The 19,166-nt window shown below is 27.5% G+C and overlaps 1 protein-coding gene across 1 annotated transcript in view; it reads left to right on the top strand.

The window, feature by feature from the left end:
* The window catches only part of LOC142321781 (uncharacterized), a 287,603-nt gene that overhangs the window by 200,863 nt on the left and 67,574 nt on the right, over positions 1-19,166 (top strand). Inside the window, exon 2 of the mRNA XM_075360157.1 lies at positions 18,783-18,813. Within this exon, the coding sequence (XP_075216272.1) occupies positions 18,783-18,813 (31 nt within the window). The remainder of the gene's footprint in view (positions 1-18,782; positions 18,814-19,166) is intronic.

The raw sequence follows: 19,166 nt of genomic DNA, 5'->3' as shown, positions 1-19,166 counted from the left end.
TATGATCACTAATATCAATAAAAATTATTTTAAATAATTTATAAAACATGTATAATGGTTATTAAAAAATCAATAAAAATGTGTACAATAAATGAAAGGAATGGAAACGCTATAAAATAGAAAGCACCAATAAAAATACCGTAAATCAAACTACTCACCAATTATAAAACAGTCCTTATATATTAACTATAATGTCTTAATAATAATAAAAATATATATAATCCATTAAAGTAATCAATATTTACCCTGTCAGAATAAAAACATCATAGATCAAGCAGGCTGTGGATCCGATCTCCATTTGTAACTACCGTACACTTATGTAATTGAGTTTTTACCCATTTTTGTTTTGTTTTCTTCTCGTTTTTTTCTATCCTGTTCAGTCATAATTCACACAAAAGTATATAATGAAAAAATAAACAAATAAAAGAAAGGTAAAAGAAAAATTGTTAAGTTTTATAAACTTAAAATATTTATAATAATATTAAGTTGATCTCCAAACAATCGGCAATAAAACAACATTTAAGTTATCATATCTTTTTATAAAAGTGCAACGAATTTTTATATATTCAAAGAAGAAAGGAGTTTATAAAAGTAGTTCAATAGATTTAAAACGGATTTTTATTGTTAACTTAATTTTTTTCTTTGCTGACATAAAGATTGATGAATAGGAGAAAAAACAAACTATGTTACTGAACTTTCCTGCCATTTGAATAAGACAAAATTAATCCATTCCTTATACTGTTGAAGCTAAAAATTATTCTTATCCTTACTATATTACTCATTTTATTATTTACCTATTATCTCTATTTTCTTATATAAGAAAAAATTATTGAATAATATAATTTTTTAAAAACCTGGAAAACTCTATCTCTTACTTAATCTCTTTTAAAAAAGAATGCATATCTTAGACAGATTAAAGAAAAGTATCTTTTTTTAATGAAGTTTAACCTCTCTTTACTTAACTTCCGTTTAAAACATACAAAAAAATGTTAAAATATATCAAATTAACTGCCTAATAATCAATCTTTTCTTTATCTATACTCAAAATTTGACCAATAGTTTTCCAGTTATCGATAGTCTTTTCTTGTTTAGGACTACTTCATTCAGGAATGATTAATTGAAGAAATAAATAATACAAATAAAATAAAATGTTCGTATTATTATGTTGAATAAAAAATGTGTATTATAATAAGTATGGAGAAGTATTTATAAACAAAATTGTAATTAAATATTTTGTACCGGTGCAGGCAAGCCAATTTATAGTAAATATCTAATGAAGATGATTTGTCGACGCATTTCTTATAAATACATATTCCTATTTAGCTCATGAAAATTAGCGTACCAGTATTTCCGAATGCTTTGTCCTTGACAAACCATTATTCGTATTTAGGAGGAAAATTAAATGGAAGATTAGAGTATGTAAAAATGTGAATAAAGAATTATGTCAAAATATTATTGTATTCTTTGAGTAAAATTTTGAGATGCAGGACCCATTGTGATCTACCTCCCCCACCAACTTAAATAATTTTAACCAAAATTGAATGAAATCCCTGAGCCCTATTCAGAAATTATCGTAAAAAATATTATAAAAACTGATTGGCCCAGTCTGATGATAACAAACAAAACGATAACTGGTAAAAAGAATAGGCTTAGTAAGCCTATCCCGCTTCTGAATTAAATTCCTAAGTACAAACCTAAAGTGACATACTAATATAATAAAATCTCTGAATTTGTACAAGAATATGGTTTTGTACGCAGAAACTACAAAAATTAAAATGGGTGTTTTGTCTCAACCCTTTATGGAGGTTTAAATAAGACCAAACAGTATCAGAAAAAATCTTAGCTACCTAAAGAGCATTAAACCATGAAAGTAAAAAATCTTTCACCTACCCTTCGAGTAAAATTTTGAGATTCAGAAACATGAGTCTCTCTCCCTGAAACTGGATCAAATGTGACCAAATTTAAATGGCATCAATGTCACCTACACAGAAACTATCTTTTCAAATTTAATCCAAATAGCCATATCCACTCTGGAAATATCAAGTAAAAAACAGACCAACATAACGTACGTACGCACATAAATATATCGTTCCGGGAATTTTTCAATGTCTGTCTTTCAATTAGAGATGATGAAGAAACGTTAAGATATAGAATTAAAACCGATTAGCACACTTTCCATTACATACAGCAGTTTACTATATAGCTAGTCAGCGTAAGAGCGTAACTGTAAAAATAATAAAACTGTTCTTTAAAAATTCACCTAAAATTTTAACGAAAGGAAAACAATATTCGTTTAAATTTCGATTTTTTTCTGATCTTGACCCCTAATTAAAAACAAACAATTATTACAAACTACTAATTTTGAAATCTTTACTCCAAAAAATTTATACTTAAAGAAGAATTGAAAAAAATTATTTAGTTTTATGTTTTAAGTTTTACTTTTTTTTTAGTTTTATTTTTATATAAAGATTTCTATAGGCTTACCTTAAAAAACCCGTTCACAAGAAATGTAAAGACGAGAAACCTGCATTTCGATTGTCACATTTCTACTAAACTTATAGTCAGATTTTAACTTCACTTTCCTGGCTACAGCAATATAAGATGCTATAGCAATAACAGGAAAACATATAGATCGGTCAAAAAAAAATCTAAAAAATTTGGCCTTTTCTAAAGTTTTGTGCCTTAAGGAGACATTTAAAAAAATGTTTTAACAAAAAAAATATATAATTATAAATTATAACTTATAATAAATTTTAAATATTTATAAATTTAAATTTTAAATTTTATAAATATTTATAATAAATTATAAATAATTTGTAAAAAAAATTATTTATTCCAATGCTCCCAAGTCCAAACAATATATTTTTATCAGACGAACGTTTGTGCATATGTACGTACGTATGTTTGCCTGTATTTGGTTTTATAACTCTGGACCCGTTGATCGATTTTCTTCATACTTATTAAACAGATACTACCTTCGGGAGGGAAAGAACTTATTCAATTTTTGCAAAAATGGACAAAGGAGTGGGGATTTTTGGCCAAAATAAAAATTCAAATCTTTACTGGGATGCTTTAGCAAAAAATGTTTCTTACAAAAGTTGAAGTTTTTTTAATCAAGACCACAAATTACCAAAAGTTTTTATTTAATATTCACTCCCTCCCCAAAAAATAAAATAAATTTTTCTCTTTTTAGCTGTATATCTTCCTTCAGAAAAGAAGATAGTGGGTGTTATTTCACCTATATTTTCCTCATCAATATTTCAAACTTCAAAACACTTTAAATTTTTTTTGCCTTCCCACTTCAATGATCTGTGGTAATTTTTTTCCCTTCCCGCTCCAATGGTCTGTGGTAACAAAAAATATTTTTTTTAATTAAACATTTTTGTTTTAAATTTAAATCCATCTCGATAGTTATCCACTGCATTTAAAGTGATGTAAAAATCTTAATTTTTTGTTAGCCCTATACTCTATAGTATTTCTTGAAAATAAAATTTGACAAAAATTTTCGTTTTTACGAACCCTTTCTAGAAATTTTTTTTTCATTTAGTATTATGACTAACTGTATTTTTTTAAACAATTTTAAAACGTCCTTTTTTAATTTTATTATCACCACTTGGTGATATTTATTTTCTCAAAACTTAATTTTACCGAATGCTTTCCCTTAAGTATGGTAACTCCAAAATGGAAAAATTTCAAATCTTTAATGCTCAAAAGATATTTTTTTGAACAATAAAGTCACTAAGATAATTTAATACCTCATCCCTGATAAGGTAGACCCGTAGTTTGTAACTTTCCCGTCGTAGACGGGAAATGCAATTTATTGCCGGCCTTTTTATGCAATATATAAGTTAGACATATTACATAAAAATCTCACACTGTAGACACTGCTAAATTCTTTTAAGTTATAATTTATAGCTAGAAAATATTTATAAAAAAACTTATTCATAGGAATGTTAATTTATTTAAAACGTTTAAAATATTTACTAATAAAAAAAACTCCTTAATTTAGACATAAATTATTATATAAATAAAATATATTTCATTAATAAATTAAAACTTTTAAAGGAAAAAACATTTCAAAATCAATTAAATTAAGTATTATATCAACTATTCATTTGTTTTATTTTCTCTCTGATAAAGTAAAAATAAGCTACAAAATTTTGACAAGTTGAACTGTGATTTAATTAACAAATTTCATTTTATCTTAAAAATTACTATACAAATATAATTACAAGATTTGATTGTTAAGTATAAATAATATAACAAATAAATGAGAATTAAATCCTTCAACAGGCTTCGAGTTTTATATATACTTCAATAATAATATTTCATTCCGTCCAATTGTAATAACTGAAAAAAAGATGTATATATAAATAAATTAGAATTGATATTATGTTTTCTTGAATGTAATGTGTCAAGAAATTTTTTCTAACTTAGTTAATTGATATAAATTTCTTTTTATTTTATATTTATAGCAGACTAAAAGATACTGGAAAAAATTTAAGGAGTGGTTTATAACAAGCGACCAGAAAAACATTTGAAATATTTCACCATTTATCACAGCGTTGTTTATTTAGACTAACAAAATCATAATCGTCACAGTTAAAAAAAAAATAATATTTTATTAATCTTATAAAATTATCTTTTAGCTGTTTACAGTACAAAAAGTTACATTTTTTTAACAATAAATGAACTTTTTTATTCAGTTTTTAAAAGTTTAATAAAATTCTTTCAATAATTACACAAAAAGCGATTTCAAAGAATAATATAAATTAATTATATTACATCTTCTAACATATAATCAGTAGATGAGAGTGTAACTAAGCTGATTAAATCAAACAAAAAACATTTTCCAATAAAAATTAGAAAAATAGTACGATCGGTTCAATAATAGACATAAATGGCAACAACGGCAAAACTATTTAATAAAATAAACTGAAGCAGTCAGACGTTTAAGATGGCACCCTTGACATTGAAAATTTCAGCTTCAAAAATAATTTGTATTATTACAAACTTTTTTGTTTATTTCAACTTATCGGCTACGCTTAAAACGTGTACCGTGGAAGAAAAATATGCTCGGATAAAATCTTTATTTTCTGAAAGCGTAAAACGGGCTCAAATTTATTCGCGTTTGTTAAAACGGTATTATAAAAGTTTATTAACCATGAAAATGTTTATAATTGAATCTAAAAGTTACACCGGGTAGAACAAGATTTTCGTAACGGATGGCCAGTGATAGTTTCGACACACGCTCGCAAAATCTATTAATGAACTAAAAAAAATTAAAAAATTAATTTTCCTCCCTCACATAGTCAAAGACTAGTCTTGTCAAAATAAAGTATCTAAAATTAAGACTTGTAAAAAGTTATTGAAATCCCGAAAACATAACTTACAAGGATGCAAAGCCCTTGCTACATTATAAATATTCTAGCCAAAGACGACTTTTTGCTAAAACGATGAAATTAATTTTATTTTAAATTTATCACAAAAAAAATAAAACAAATACTTGTTACAAAAAATGTTCTAAATGTAGCTAAATTTTTCTAAATGCGTGTGTTTTCTAATCGCATATTTGAAGCATGTGTCCCTACATACAGATAAATTATTTTATAAATTTAGATACGAATAACGGCGGAGAAATACAATAAATAAAAACTGAATAGTTAACATCCTTTTAACTTTACTTCAGTTACAATTCTAAACAATCGACTATAACAATCGATTATAAGCACGCGTCTGAAGAAAAAACACGTGATAAAAATATATTTAAATTTTAATTGAATAAAACCGAGATGTTTAGCATGTAGTCTAACATCGATGTTTTTCTTTTTTGTAACGTATTTATTTATTTCGCCAAGTTAGTAACCAGCAGGCTGTTCGGGGAAATGAATTTATTTATCTGATATACTAGTATAATATCTTCTCGTAATAAATACGCCACTACAACTTTTTTCGTTTTTGTTTTTATATGATATTTATCAATGCTATTTCGTTATTTCTAATTTAATTATTTATGAAGTAAACTTATTATATGTATGTAGTTTTCGAATTACTTTGTATTAACTATATTATTAAAATCCGACTTGCCTTTTTTTGTGTAGATACTATTATAGTATTGTTTCAAGCTTGTTTTGAGTAATGTGTACTTCTATTAATATGAAATAACTAATTTATTAATCACAAATTAAACTAAATAAAAGAATAATAGGTTAGTAAGGTCATTTATCAATGAGAAAAGATTTTGTTTATGGCATTAATTTTGGTAGTCATTAACATATAATAACAACTTAGAAATAAAAAAAACGCATACAAACAATGAAAGGGATAGTACCACTCTTTTTAAGACTGTCTTTACCATAATATAGATATTACTACTGCTATCCCTAGTCTGGATGTAAGCTTCGCCGTGTCAGATTCTAAGCAAAAATTAACAAGCACTAACAATTAAATAACTTACAGAAAGTGGTTTTATTTTTTATTTTTTAATTGAAATGAGGTTTTGTTTCTCCCTGAATAAAAATTGTTATTTCTTTTAACGATTTAATTTTTTTAAACTTCACATTAAATTTTTATAAGACATTTCCATGAAAAAAATGAAATTATATATAATTTTAAAAATATACTTGGAAAAGATAATTCATCTTAAATTGGACTCCTTCTGAACAAAACTGTTTGAAAAATCACTTGTTGAAAATTAATTTTAGTGAAAAGCTTCAAAGGATATTATAGAAGTTCTATAAATGACGGGGAGTTGGGAAGGATGACTCCTTGAAACCAAGAAAACAGTTTGCCTACATAGATATTTATTTATTCGTTGGGGATTAATAATACACAACATATCTAGAAACAAGAAAGAAAAAAAAAATTTTAATCATTTTTGTAGGTAATGTATTCCAGAATTTTGACAGGTTCCCTTCCAGATAATACATATATATGAGGATTGGTACTAACAACTTCCCGTTAGATTACTTGTTTAAAATTGGACTACCTAGTTATTCATATAAAGAGTAATTTATATAGTAAATGGTTATCATATTTCGTCGGTCTTCAACCAGCGGCTAGCCTTAACATTTTTCGAGGCCCACGGACACAAAAAATTGTTGTAAAAATTGATCCCGTATCATTACATATTTGTGTATTTATAAAATAATTTCGAAAGAATTAAAACACAAAACACTGAATATCAATGTTCAGTTTTATTTAACTTAATTTATTATTTGTCGAATTTTTAATAAATAAAATGCATAAGTAAACGCCACAGTACTGAATTTAGTGAATGCATAACAGTTAAAAAATTTCTCAAGCCAAATCGGCGTATTCAGTTATATTCTCAAACAACTATTACTTTTACTTTTACTATTACAACTATTTAACTATTTACAACTATTTAACTATTACAACTATTACTATTACTTTTTAAGTAAATTGTATAGATGTTAATAAATTATTAGAGAAGAAAGGGGTGAAGTACGATCATATAAAAAAATGTGTAAAAAAGATTAGAAAATATTCCCTAACTCAAAAGTATTGAATATTGAGATAGACCGGCAGTTAGATATTGGCTTAGGTCGGCTTAGACCAATAAAAGCAACGTAAATATTTGTATATTCGTTCAAAATATTGTTTGTATTGGATTGTAGCTCTAAACCAGTCTAGGTTAGAAACATTAACCCGTGAGTGGTAAAATATCGAAGACCCCTATCATAGTTTGTCATAAGTAAACGTGAGGTGCATTATTTTCAAAGGAGACGCATTATTACAATTTGTTTTACAGTTCTGTTAGGCATACAAGAATTTAAAATAAGAAAAAAAACGGTAATTATGAAGATAATTTTACTTATTAATTAAATTTATGTGGTGAAATAGTAGCGTCTCTGCCTTTAATCAAAAAGATTCCGGGCTTGAGTCTCGATAAGGTATGGTATTTTTTCCAATACAAATTTTAATAAAATTTTTAAATATTTAATTGTTTTTAACAACCTTTTTAAATTTAATTTTAAAAATTCAATACACGAATTAATAAAATTTTTTGTTTGACTATATACAAAAACCGTTTAATTCTATTTTCGTTAAATTATATGCTGTGTGGTTTTATTATTATTATTTATTATTATTACTATTACGTAATTACTCTACTTAGATAATGTATCAGCTGAGGTTGCATCGTTTTTGTGGTTTTAATTTACAAGGTGAAAATTTTTAAGACTTACACATAAATTTCAGCTTGCTGTAATTTAATTTTTATATTTTCTCCATTTTTGTATTAACTTCAACTTTTGTTAACTATAATAACTGGATCATTTATCTAAAACTAAGGTTTAATAATTAGAATTAAATTTTAATTATTTATAAATTATTATAAATAATTTTTTTTTAAATTAACACAAAAATTTGATATTATTTTGCCATGATCTCCTCATTTTAAAGTAAGCAAACCGTGTTAGTAATAACAAGAAAATAATTACTTCTAACAGTATTATCTCGAATTTTAAAGCATTTAATTATATGAAATACCAGTCTAAATTTACATTTTTTTTAAAAACTTAAATAGGGGATCTTATTACATTTTTTTTTTTCTTAAGAAAAAGCCCCCTCTTTATTCTGATCTTTTCAATTTCAGATTACAAAAAAAAGAAACAATATTTTAAAAATACCGTAAATAATAACGCTAGTTTGAACGTATATTATATTTATGTATTTTTTTAATTAGTGATGAACTTCACGAAATTTTTTTTTCTCTTAACTTCTAAGGTGCCAAAATAAACGCAGGATTTAATTTAAAAAAAAAAAAATTATTCAAAATTTATAAAATTATTTGAAAAGATAAACGTATCCATTAAATGTGGAACAGGATATCTGACAAATGTTCTCCACAATTTATTTGACATTCAATAATTCTTTTGACAAAGTTTTGGATCACGTTTTCGCATAATTGCCATTGAATGGCGTTGATAACTGTTCGGAATTCTAATTTCAATTCTGAAATCGTTCTTATTTTGGCAATATAAACTTTAGACTTAATGACTACCCAGAAGAAAAAAACACGATGTGAATCTTGGTAACCAATTAAATTTGCTGTTGCGCGAGATGAATCGCTCATTAAATTTCTGCGATAAATTAAATTCTGGGAGTTATAAATAGCATTTAAAATTTATTAAAAAAAAAAAAAAAAGTTATTTTGCGATTATGGTGGTTTTTTTAAAACAAGACAAATCATACTATTTTATTAACTTATTTCCGTTTAGCCAAAGGGTCCCACCCCCTGAACCCCGCACAGTTCGTTGTCCTCATGGTGGAGAATAATACGGACAAATAACAACAATTAAGGTTATTCAGACTTTACAGAAACCTGAAAAAGAAACTAAATTACACGAGATAGAATACCAGTAACTTTTTTTTCCTGTTTAGCCAGGTAAAAACCGTTTAGATAATTCTTCAGAGGATGAATGAGGATGATATGTATGAGTGTAAATGAAGTGTAGTCTTGTAAATTCTCAGTTCGACCATTCCTGAGATGTGTGGTTAATTGAAACCCAACCACCAAAGAACACCGGTATCCACGATCTAGTACTCAAATCCGTGTAAAAATAACTGGCTTTACTAGGACTTGAACGCTGTAACTCTCGACTTCCAAATCAGCTGATTTGGGAAGACGCGTTAACCACTAGACCAACCCGGTGGGTTAGAATAGCAGTAACTATAGTACACAGATCTTTGACGAGGGAAACTGTACAACTTATTTCAGTTGCCATGGTGACATAAATATACTAATGAATTAATAGAATAATTTTTTATCCAACATTTTCAGATAATTATATCATAATCCATCAAGAAAATTGGGTTATGAATTTTTTGGTATAAATCTACAATTCAAAATTTCCCTTACTGTTACTTTGGAGGTTATTGTACTTCTACTTGAATTTGTGTCTAATTAATAGATTTAATGTCTTGCGGTTATAGTTTACTTGTTCTACATATATTAAAAAATACATGTATTAAAAAATAAGAATCAATGCTCGATTGGACATATGGTTCTTTAAAGTAGATTATTTTTTAGAAGATTGTAAAATTCATTTATCGGTGGAATCACGATATTATTCGTCTGTATGATTTTATAGACTGAAGTTAGAAATCGATATTACCGTCGATCAGAATCGTTATTTTCCGGAAATTTGTGTCAGCTCATTGTTAGAAAAAAAGTAATTAGGTAAAGAGAAAAAACAATCATGCTCTTCTTCAACAATGCGTAATCAGCAGGAATTGTAGAGACAAAAGAGAGTACCTAGTCGCCGTACCGAACTATTTCTTTCAAAATTTACTGCCGTTGTTACAACAGAATGCGAGAAAATATAGGTTGTTATCCAAGATTTTTGGGAGCCTATAATACAGCCAGTTATAAATGGAAAATTTAATCACCTTACTGTTAACCAGAAAAGCAGCTAGCTTATCCGGAAACGCAAGCATTTTCTTAGTGAGAATAATACATGGAATGGATACAGCGTACGGTGAACTAGAAAATATATGGCACTCATCAGGAAATCTTCGGCAGTTGTATAAATTTATGTAATGTTTCAGAGTTAAAAAAGTGACTTTGATGAGTTCAACTAGATATTAAGGGAGAATAAAGTAGACATTATAAAATGGTAGTAGTGCAATAACCTCTAGAGTATCCCCCCCACTTATTTCTTGCATTGCGATTAAAATTAAATTAAACGCTGTTACCAAATGCAATTTCATGTAATTAAAAAAAAAAAAAAAATAACGATTATTAAAATCTATTTCATTTACTAAGTTTTATTTAAAGCATATAGAGAGTGTCTCAAAAATAACGCAGGATTAAAATTTGATGCCATTTCTTTTCCGCTGGATCGGCAACGCTCTCTGAAGCACATGCAGCAATTACATTCCTGTTAGTAGCTAGTTAATCGAGGTGAAAAAATACACGATCCCGGAGCACATAATTAAGTATTGAAAACATACTACAAATACGGAGAGTGTTGAGCTGAAACTGTCAATGGTTACGTTATTCCAAGATGATAACAGCATTTTTGTGACCTCAGTTGGAAGCCACGGCTTTGATGTTGATGAAATGATCTTCCAGTAGGTTGGTACCACGTGTCATGCGGCGCGTGAAATGTTACAGCAGAAATTTCATGGGCGGCTGATTTCGCAACTTGATCACGACTGACTACTAACATCATGCGATCTTACACAGTGTGATTTTTATCTCTGGAGATCTGTAAAGTCTAACATTTACAGCAAACGTATACCAACCATTCCTGAACTTAAAGAAAAAATCCGACTTGTTTTCGCAACAATTCTGCGAAAATGTGATTGCAAATTTTGTCAAAAGATTGGACGAGATAAATTTCGAGGACGACGTAAATTTTTTTAAAAATAGGGAACATTTGCCTGATACTGTTTTTCATATTTAATCCAAGTGTTTACACTTTCAAAGTATTTCACAACTTTGCCAATTCATACATAAATAAAGGTTTGTTTTGTAAATTAAATCCTGCACGTTACTTTTTGGACAGTCTATAGTTACATGAAGGAAATAGTAGACGACTATTATTTTCGTTTAATTCCTCATATCAAAGATTATTATTTATTTTAAAAAGTAAAGGTCGATAAAAATTACGACATAAAATCTGTCGAAAAGAGCATAAAGTTATAAAAAAACCAATGATTTAAAAAGATATTTCATTCCTAAATTTTACAGTTGTATAAGATATTTCTAATCAATCACCATTCGAGATCGACTGATTATTTGGAACGATTCTCTATTTCTACCTCTTATTTCTGAAAATAGTACAAAAATTAAATAATAATTTTCGTTATATAAGATCTATCTATATGTCGGAGAATAAAGTACAGTGGAGTATCTTCCGACAAAACGATGAGAATATTCTTTAGAATGTCTGTATTTTTAGTAGTTTTAAGAAATGTATTATTACAAGTTATATTTTTTAAAATAAGGTTTAAATTGTTTTATTGCGGTAGGCTTAGGCCTAGGTAGGCACATGGTTGTCAACGTAGTCGGGATCCCAGGACGATAGGGGTATCATAAAATTAATAAGGAAAAGGAAATATGCAGTAGGTATATTATTTGAGAATATGGAGAAAGGGTAGTCTTGCTTTGGAACCCAGATCGAACAGACGTCCTGGTGGTCGCGAATTCGTTATTTCCCTGAGCCTCGGTCTATCGCAAGTTGTTTTAATATTATTTGAATTCTAAATTGAATTAATCTTATATTGTAATTCGTGTGCTACTGAGTTATTGATAAGTGATAATTATCATTTGTAATTATTTCATTGTACGAGTTATCTACTCATTTTTATTAATTGAACTTTATTGTAATCTTATATATTCTCCACTTGTAATGGTGGGAATGAGTGAAGCACAAAACGTTGAATCCCTGACAAATCTCCTCGCCTCCGACATATATATAGTAATAAAAATCAGTTTGTAATTAGAATAAATAAACAAATATGCTCTAAATTTAAATCCTAAATATTTTCTACTACCAACCATTACACTAAGTTATTTTTATCATAGTTTAATGATTATAATGCTAAATATACATGATAAAAATCAACAAACAAATGTAAGAAATGAAAAGTTTTGATGAATACGATTTTACAGGAATTCTACTGATTTGGTTTTTTTTTAATTATACAAAATAACCCATTTCAATCAAAACGAAAGGTGTGTGTGTGTGTGTGTGTGTGTGTGTGTGTGTACATATAATATGTATTTATGTATAATATCTAAGTAGATAAAAACATCAAATATTTCAAAATAGAGGTATAATAAAAACACAAATTTGATTTTGTAAAATACGCTACAGAAAACTTCTTATAACCTGTGATCTAAAAAAAATCATTCTACGTCAATTTAGAATCAATTTAATTGTATAGAAAATAATTTTCAGATGTAAATATTTAGACATTCGGACAAGCATTTTGACCGTTTACTTAAGTGATACAGTTTTTTAATATATGAGAAAACAGAATATATGAAAAAAAGTTAAAAAAATCTTATACATCTTTAATTTAATCGTATACATAGAAATTAAATTTTAAACAAAACGGTAAATTAAAAGTAAAAACTGAAAAAAATTATTTTATTGAAAGATTTATTTTTAATAAATAAAACTAAGCTGATTATTTTGGTAATAGCATTTATAATATAACGACTGAACATTTTAAAAACTTTGACAATTAATAAAATAAGCTAATATGAACACACCAATCAATCGTTGCAAATCACATAAATGAATAAAATAGATTTAATAATTACTATTCAGGGTTAAATATCTCATTGAGAGCTTTTAAACGATATAGCATAAGTGGTACTTATTTTCATTGATTCCAGAGTTATGTCCAAATAAAATTTTAATTAATGAAATATTTGGATCGTACAAAAGGAAAGCACATTGGTTCGAATTCGACTTGATTTCCTTTTTTTTAATTTTTTTTTTTCAATTTAAATATATTGATTTATTAATAATTATTAACCTCTGATTGTAAAAATATGTGTAACTTAATAGGCGTACAAGGAAGTGATGTGGTATCCACATCAGATTTTTTCATTGTCTTAACGATAATTTAGTGGCCCGATTTTTAAAATTGTTTAAACCTTTTTCTATTAATTGTTATTTATTTTTTTTCCACTATATATGTTAAAATAATCAATACCAGTAAACAATAACAACTCTGTTATCGACTTTTTTATTCCTACTTTTCTTTTAAACTTAGTCGCAAGATATTCTTGACAATTATCATTGATAACAATAGATATTTCCGAAAATAAGAATTACAGATATAGTCAAACGTAATTCAACAGAAATATTAAGCATTTTTGTTTTCACTATCCCTATTTAGTTATACTGTTAAGCTGATTATTTTGGTAATAGCATTTATAATATAACGACTGAACATTTTAAAAACTTTGACAATTAATAAAATAAGCTAATATGAACACACCAATCAATCGTTGCAAATCACATAAATGAATAAAATAGATTTAATAATTACTATTCAGGGTTAAATATCTCATTGAGAGCTTTTAAACGATATAGCATAAGTGGTACTTATTTTCATTGATTCCAGAGTTATGTCCAAATAAAATTTTAATTAATGAAATATTTGGATCGTACAAAAGGAAGGCACATTGGTTCGAATTCGACTTGATTTCCTTTTTTTTAATTTTTTTTTTCAATTTAAATATATTGATTTATTAATAATTATTAACCTCTGATTGTAAAAATATGTGTAACTTAATAGGCGTACAAGGAAGTGATGTGGTATCCACATCAGATTTTTTCATTGTCTTAACGATAATTTAGTGGCCCGATTTTTAAAATTGTTTAAACCTTTTTCTATTAATTGTTATTTTTTTTTTTTCCACTATATATGTTAAAATAATCAATACCAGTAAACAATAACAACTCTGTTATCGACTTTTTTATTCCTACTTTTCTTTTAAACTTAGTCGCAAGATATTCTTGACAATTATCATTGATAACAATAGATATTTCCGAAAATAAGAATTACAGATATAGTCAAACGTAATTCAACAGAAATATTAAGCATTTTTGTTTTCACTATCCCTATTTAGTTATACTGTTATTTAGTTATTATTAGTCAGTTATTAATTATTAGTTAGTTGTTATTTAGTTATACTGTAATATAGTGTACTTAACATATAAGGAAAAGTACGCTAAGCGGGTCAGATTTTACATCTCGCGGTTTTTGCAGATCTTGATATTTTATGACCTCCTCTAATAAAAAAAAATTCAACTTTAGCTTTGAAAAATTACTTCGGTCTTTTTTGTTTTAACTTTTGGTTGATACTTCCAGACTGAATGGACCGATTTGATGAAATTTCACACGTTATCTCTGTGTATGAAAAATTGATATCATTTTATTTTGGTCAAAGAGAGTAGAGAGATAGGAACCTTACTGGTCCCGTATCTGAAAATTCTGCCAAAAGTAGGTAAATTTTCTTTAATAATTAATTTTTCTCAAATTACGAAGACAAGATATAAAAATAAAATCCGGTAAAGAGAAGCCAGTTTTTCTTATTATTTTAATGAATTATATTACTCTGTAAATTTATCTTCCCATAAAAATTTGGTATATCGCTCTTGAGCTAGTAATAATAATAATAATTTAGTAATAAAAGCATTGAACTCTAATCAAGCGGGTTGACGGTATAACTCTGGCTGAGATTGGTTTAAAATAAAAAATCAAACGGAAAATCAGACCTTCTCAACTACATCCGATTAGGTGAGGTCCATAATTTTCAGTGACAGTAGAAGAGCTTTGTATGATGCTAGTCGCACTATGAAATTGAATAGTTCTATCTGTATTACTCTTAAATATCCTAATTTAATGTGAAAGATCATTTGTAGGAGTAGTAGGATTTGTTAAGAATAATATTATAACATTTTTTTAAATTGTTAAAAACTTGCTTTACACTTTTAATTATACTTTAATCAAATTATTATCATAAAATGCACGAGTTTAATTAGTAGATTAATTTGAATTTCAAAAGATAACATCATATATTGAAACCCCGCATAGCCGTTTTGCAGATTTTGCAATTTTTTACTTCCGCACCCTTAATTTACCCCCGTAAATACATTTTAAAACCATGATAAATGTAATGTAGAATGTTTTCGTCGAAAGAGCGAATTATCCAGGTTTATATTTAAGTGCATAATAAATAGTGCACTAAACAATTCTATTACTAAATTATTATAGTAATTACTACGATACTACACATAAAAGATAATTTACAGCTTGTTTCTTTGTACTTTTTTATAACGCAATTAATTACCGCATAATACTACAAATTTCTTTAAAGAAATAAACAAAGCCGACTTACACGTCATCGATCTGCTTCTTGACATACAACAGAAGTTATTTTAAGATTAAGGTTAGTTGAATAACGACTTAATTATGGTGCTATAAAATATTTTCATTGTCTTCATTGAAGAAAAGAGATTTAACCTTTAATACGATTATTTAAAAATATTTATTTTAAATTAAAAATGAAAAAAGAAAACAGATCAAGAATTCCTGAAGCTGAATAAATAATATTCTAACGGTATCAAATAATAAGGAAATAAATATTAAATAAATTTTGTTTAAAATAAAGATAAATATTTATCTAAAAAAACCACCTCTTGGAAAAATCAAATGAAATAATTATTTTTAAAATCCATGGCCTTTTAGTTTAATTTATAATCTTATTCCTTAATTCAAAACAATAAATTTGTATACTTTGACTTAATGAGAAGGATACTTTTACTGAATTTTACATTAATTTATAGGATAAATATAATAAATACCATTTAATAAAAGAATAAATATCAAGAAAATAATTTCAAAATATAATATCTTGTAATAAAATCGATGTAAAAATGTTACAAAAAATTGCTGTATTAAACCTACCCGGAAATACAAGATATCAGTAAAAAATTGTGGAAACGAACATTAATATCCGCAGAGCGATTACTAAGTCTATAAAAAAAAGACGTACCTGTATTAAATATTTTCTTATGGTAAGAGATGGGAAAACTTCATGATATGTTTGTAAATAAACAGGAATGATGCAGAAGTGAATGAAAAAACCTATGACTCTTATCACATATCAGAGCTTGCAATAGGAAAAAATAATGGATACTTGATATAAATATAGACGCAAATTTTGTTACCGGTGTTGAAAAAAAAAACATTACTATTGTACTAAATCAACTGATAAAATAGTATAATGTTACTTGTTTACCCCCGCCCAACAACTGTAAAGTAAAACTGCCAATGTCTTTGGCTGAATAGTAGTGTCTCATCTTTCATTCGAAAGGGTCTGTGTGCATTTTTACACGCAAAATGCATTTCTCATTAAAAAAGAAGAGATTAGGAATCTGTAATCGGTTAAAGTTTGCCGAAGTATAACGTAAATATAATGTCTTAATAAAACGTGATTACCTTTAAGTAACTTTTCAACAATTAAACATAGAGAGAAAAATGTAGCAGATTTCCTATCTCGAAACGATCTATTTTTTGGCTTGAGACCGCTACACTCCTAGTACCCATAGAACCCGCATAGGGCAGCGACTTAAAAGTTTAAATGAAAGGGTAGGATTATGACACATTATTTTAAAGGTTATTGGAAAATCAAACTGTTTCACGTAAAAAGTTTCAGATTACGACATCAATAACAAAAATGGCACACAATAAATATTTTTCACAATTAATCTCAAAAGCGGTCGGTAGTACTTCATAAATAACTGCACATTAGAAGCATTTGATAAATGCTGCAACACCATCAATTTGGGTTTATATTCAGAGGATTAATAAAGTACAGGAACCCTTGAATGACTATTCAGCAGTTAAATATAGAAAAATAAAATTTAGCAAATGCTTCTACCTCAAAACGATCTGTTACACTCATTATTATGACAATACCACACTTCCAAGAACCATGCGAGGTAAATGGAAACGGTGGGTTGTCACAGCTTTAGGAATGTGCCTTCCATTATTATAATCTCTTTTCTTTATTTTCAAATATCGACTTCATCTGAAACGTGTACCGTGAAACAACATGGTGCTGTGGTAAGATTTTTATTTTCTGATGATGTAAAACCGGCCGAAATTCATTCACTGATCTTAAACCGGTATAATAACTATCGGTAATAATAATGAGTGTATTAACTGTGAAAGTTTTTATAAGTGGATCGAATAATTTACATCTGGAAGAACTGATTTTCATCGTAGCGTAAGACCGGTGGAAGTTTCGACTGACGCTTTGCAAAAATTGCATTAATGATCTTATTCGAAAGGTCAGAAGTCATTCAAATTTGAGATATTGGTGAAACTTGCAATGCGAGTATGTGCAATGTCTATTCCATCATTTATGTTAAGTTGAATTACCGCAAAACGTGTTCGAGTTGGGTTCCGAGACGAACGCACCAAAATAACAAGACACCAGAATTCACATTTTTAAACGACGGTTTTTAACGACGGCTTTTTTAGATCGCAAAATAACTTATGATGAAACAGATTTATTATTTTGAGTCAGAATCCAAACGTTAGATTATCTAATGGAAACATCAGTGTTCGACCGCCAGGAAAAAATCCAAAACATCCGCATCAGCTGGTAAAGTAATTCTAAAGATTTTTTAGGACTATAAACGTCCAATTTATTGCGATTATTTGAAAGAATAACGGACAATCAATAGCGAATACTATTATAGCATGTTATAAAAGAAAATAATACCCACAATAAGGAGGAAAAAATACTCGTACTCTCTTCCAAATAGATAGTTCTTCTACAAGATATCACCCGGTTTCAAACCGCTCAAAAAAACCAGTTTAATCAAAGTAAAATCGAGAGGTTTTCCTACATCCACCTAACAGACCCGGTTTCGCAACTTCATATTTTTTTCTTTATTTGGTCCTCTCAAAAGAGATTTTACGTTTCACCAACAGGTCAAGTACGGCTAGGATACGGAAGTTAACAATTCTTTATTACGAGAACAATAAAGTTCACATAAAGATGGAACAAGTGCTTAAATGTATTGTAGGATTATATTGAAAAGTATGGTTATTTTCATTCTCACTGAATAAATAATATTTTTCTATATTCGTGTGTCTCTTTAATTATTGTACGATCCTGGAAGCTACATTTTAAATTATATAATAACTACTTATAATATCATTAAGAGCATTTTACATAGAAAACACAATAATGTATTTTTCTTGTCTAACAGGAGTGGCAAACTGTAGGAGCAGTGGTGTGCGGTAAGTACACTAAAGTTCAGTATTTTACAATTTAAATTTGTTAAAAAATAAATAGATTATTAACCCGATAAGGGTTTATTTTTAAGAAATAAAATCATATTATAACCTATTTATATAGTAGATAAGAGACACCACATTCTTCAAATTTCCATTTTCTTAAAGTTATTATTAATAGACTACCGGTACAGTTGAAACAAGTATGATACGATTAAAAACGTATGCTATTACAAATATTAGCAGGTCCCAGCATCACTTTCAGAAGCTTCTTTTTTTGGAGTTAAACTTCGATAACATGACGTAGAGTAGTGTCTATTCTAAGCATGCATTTGCAGAAGACAGTATATCTTGTTAAA

Source organism: Lycorma delicatula, chromosome 3, assembly GCF_047948215.1.
Source record: "Lycorma delicatula isolate Av1 chromosome 3, ASM4794821v1, whole genome shotgun sequence".
In the NCBI taxonomy this organism is placed as follows: domain Eukaryota; kingdom Metazoa; phylum Arthropoda; class Insecta; order Hemiptera; family Fulgoridae; genus Lycorma; species Lycorma delicatula.
Note: the sequence above shows the minus strand (reverse complement) of the source record. Positions and strands in the feature narration are given on the sequence as shown.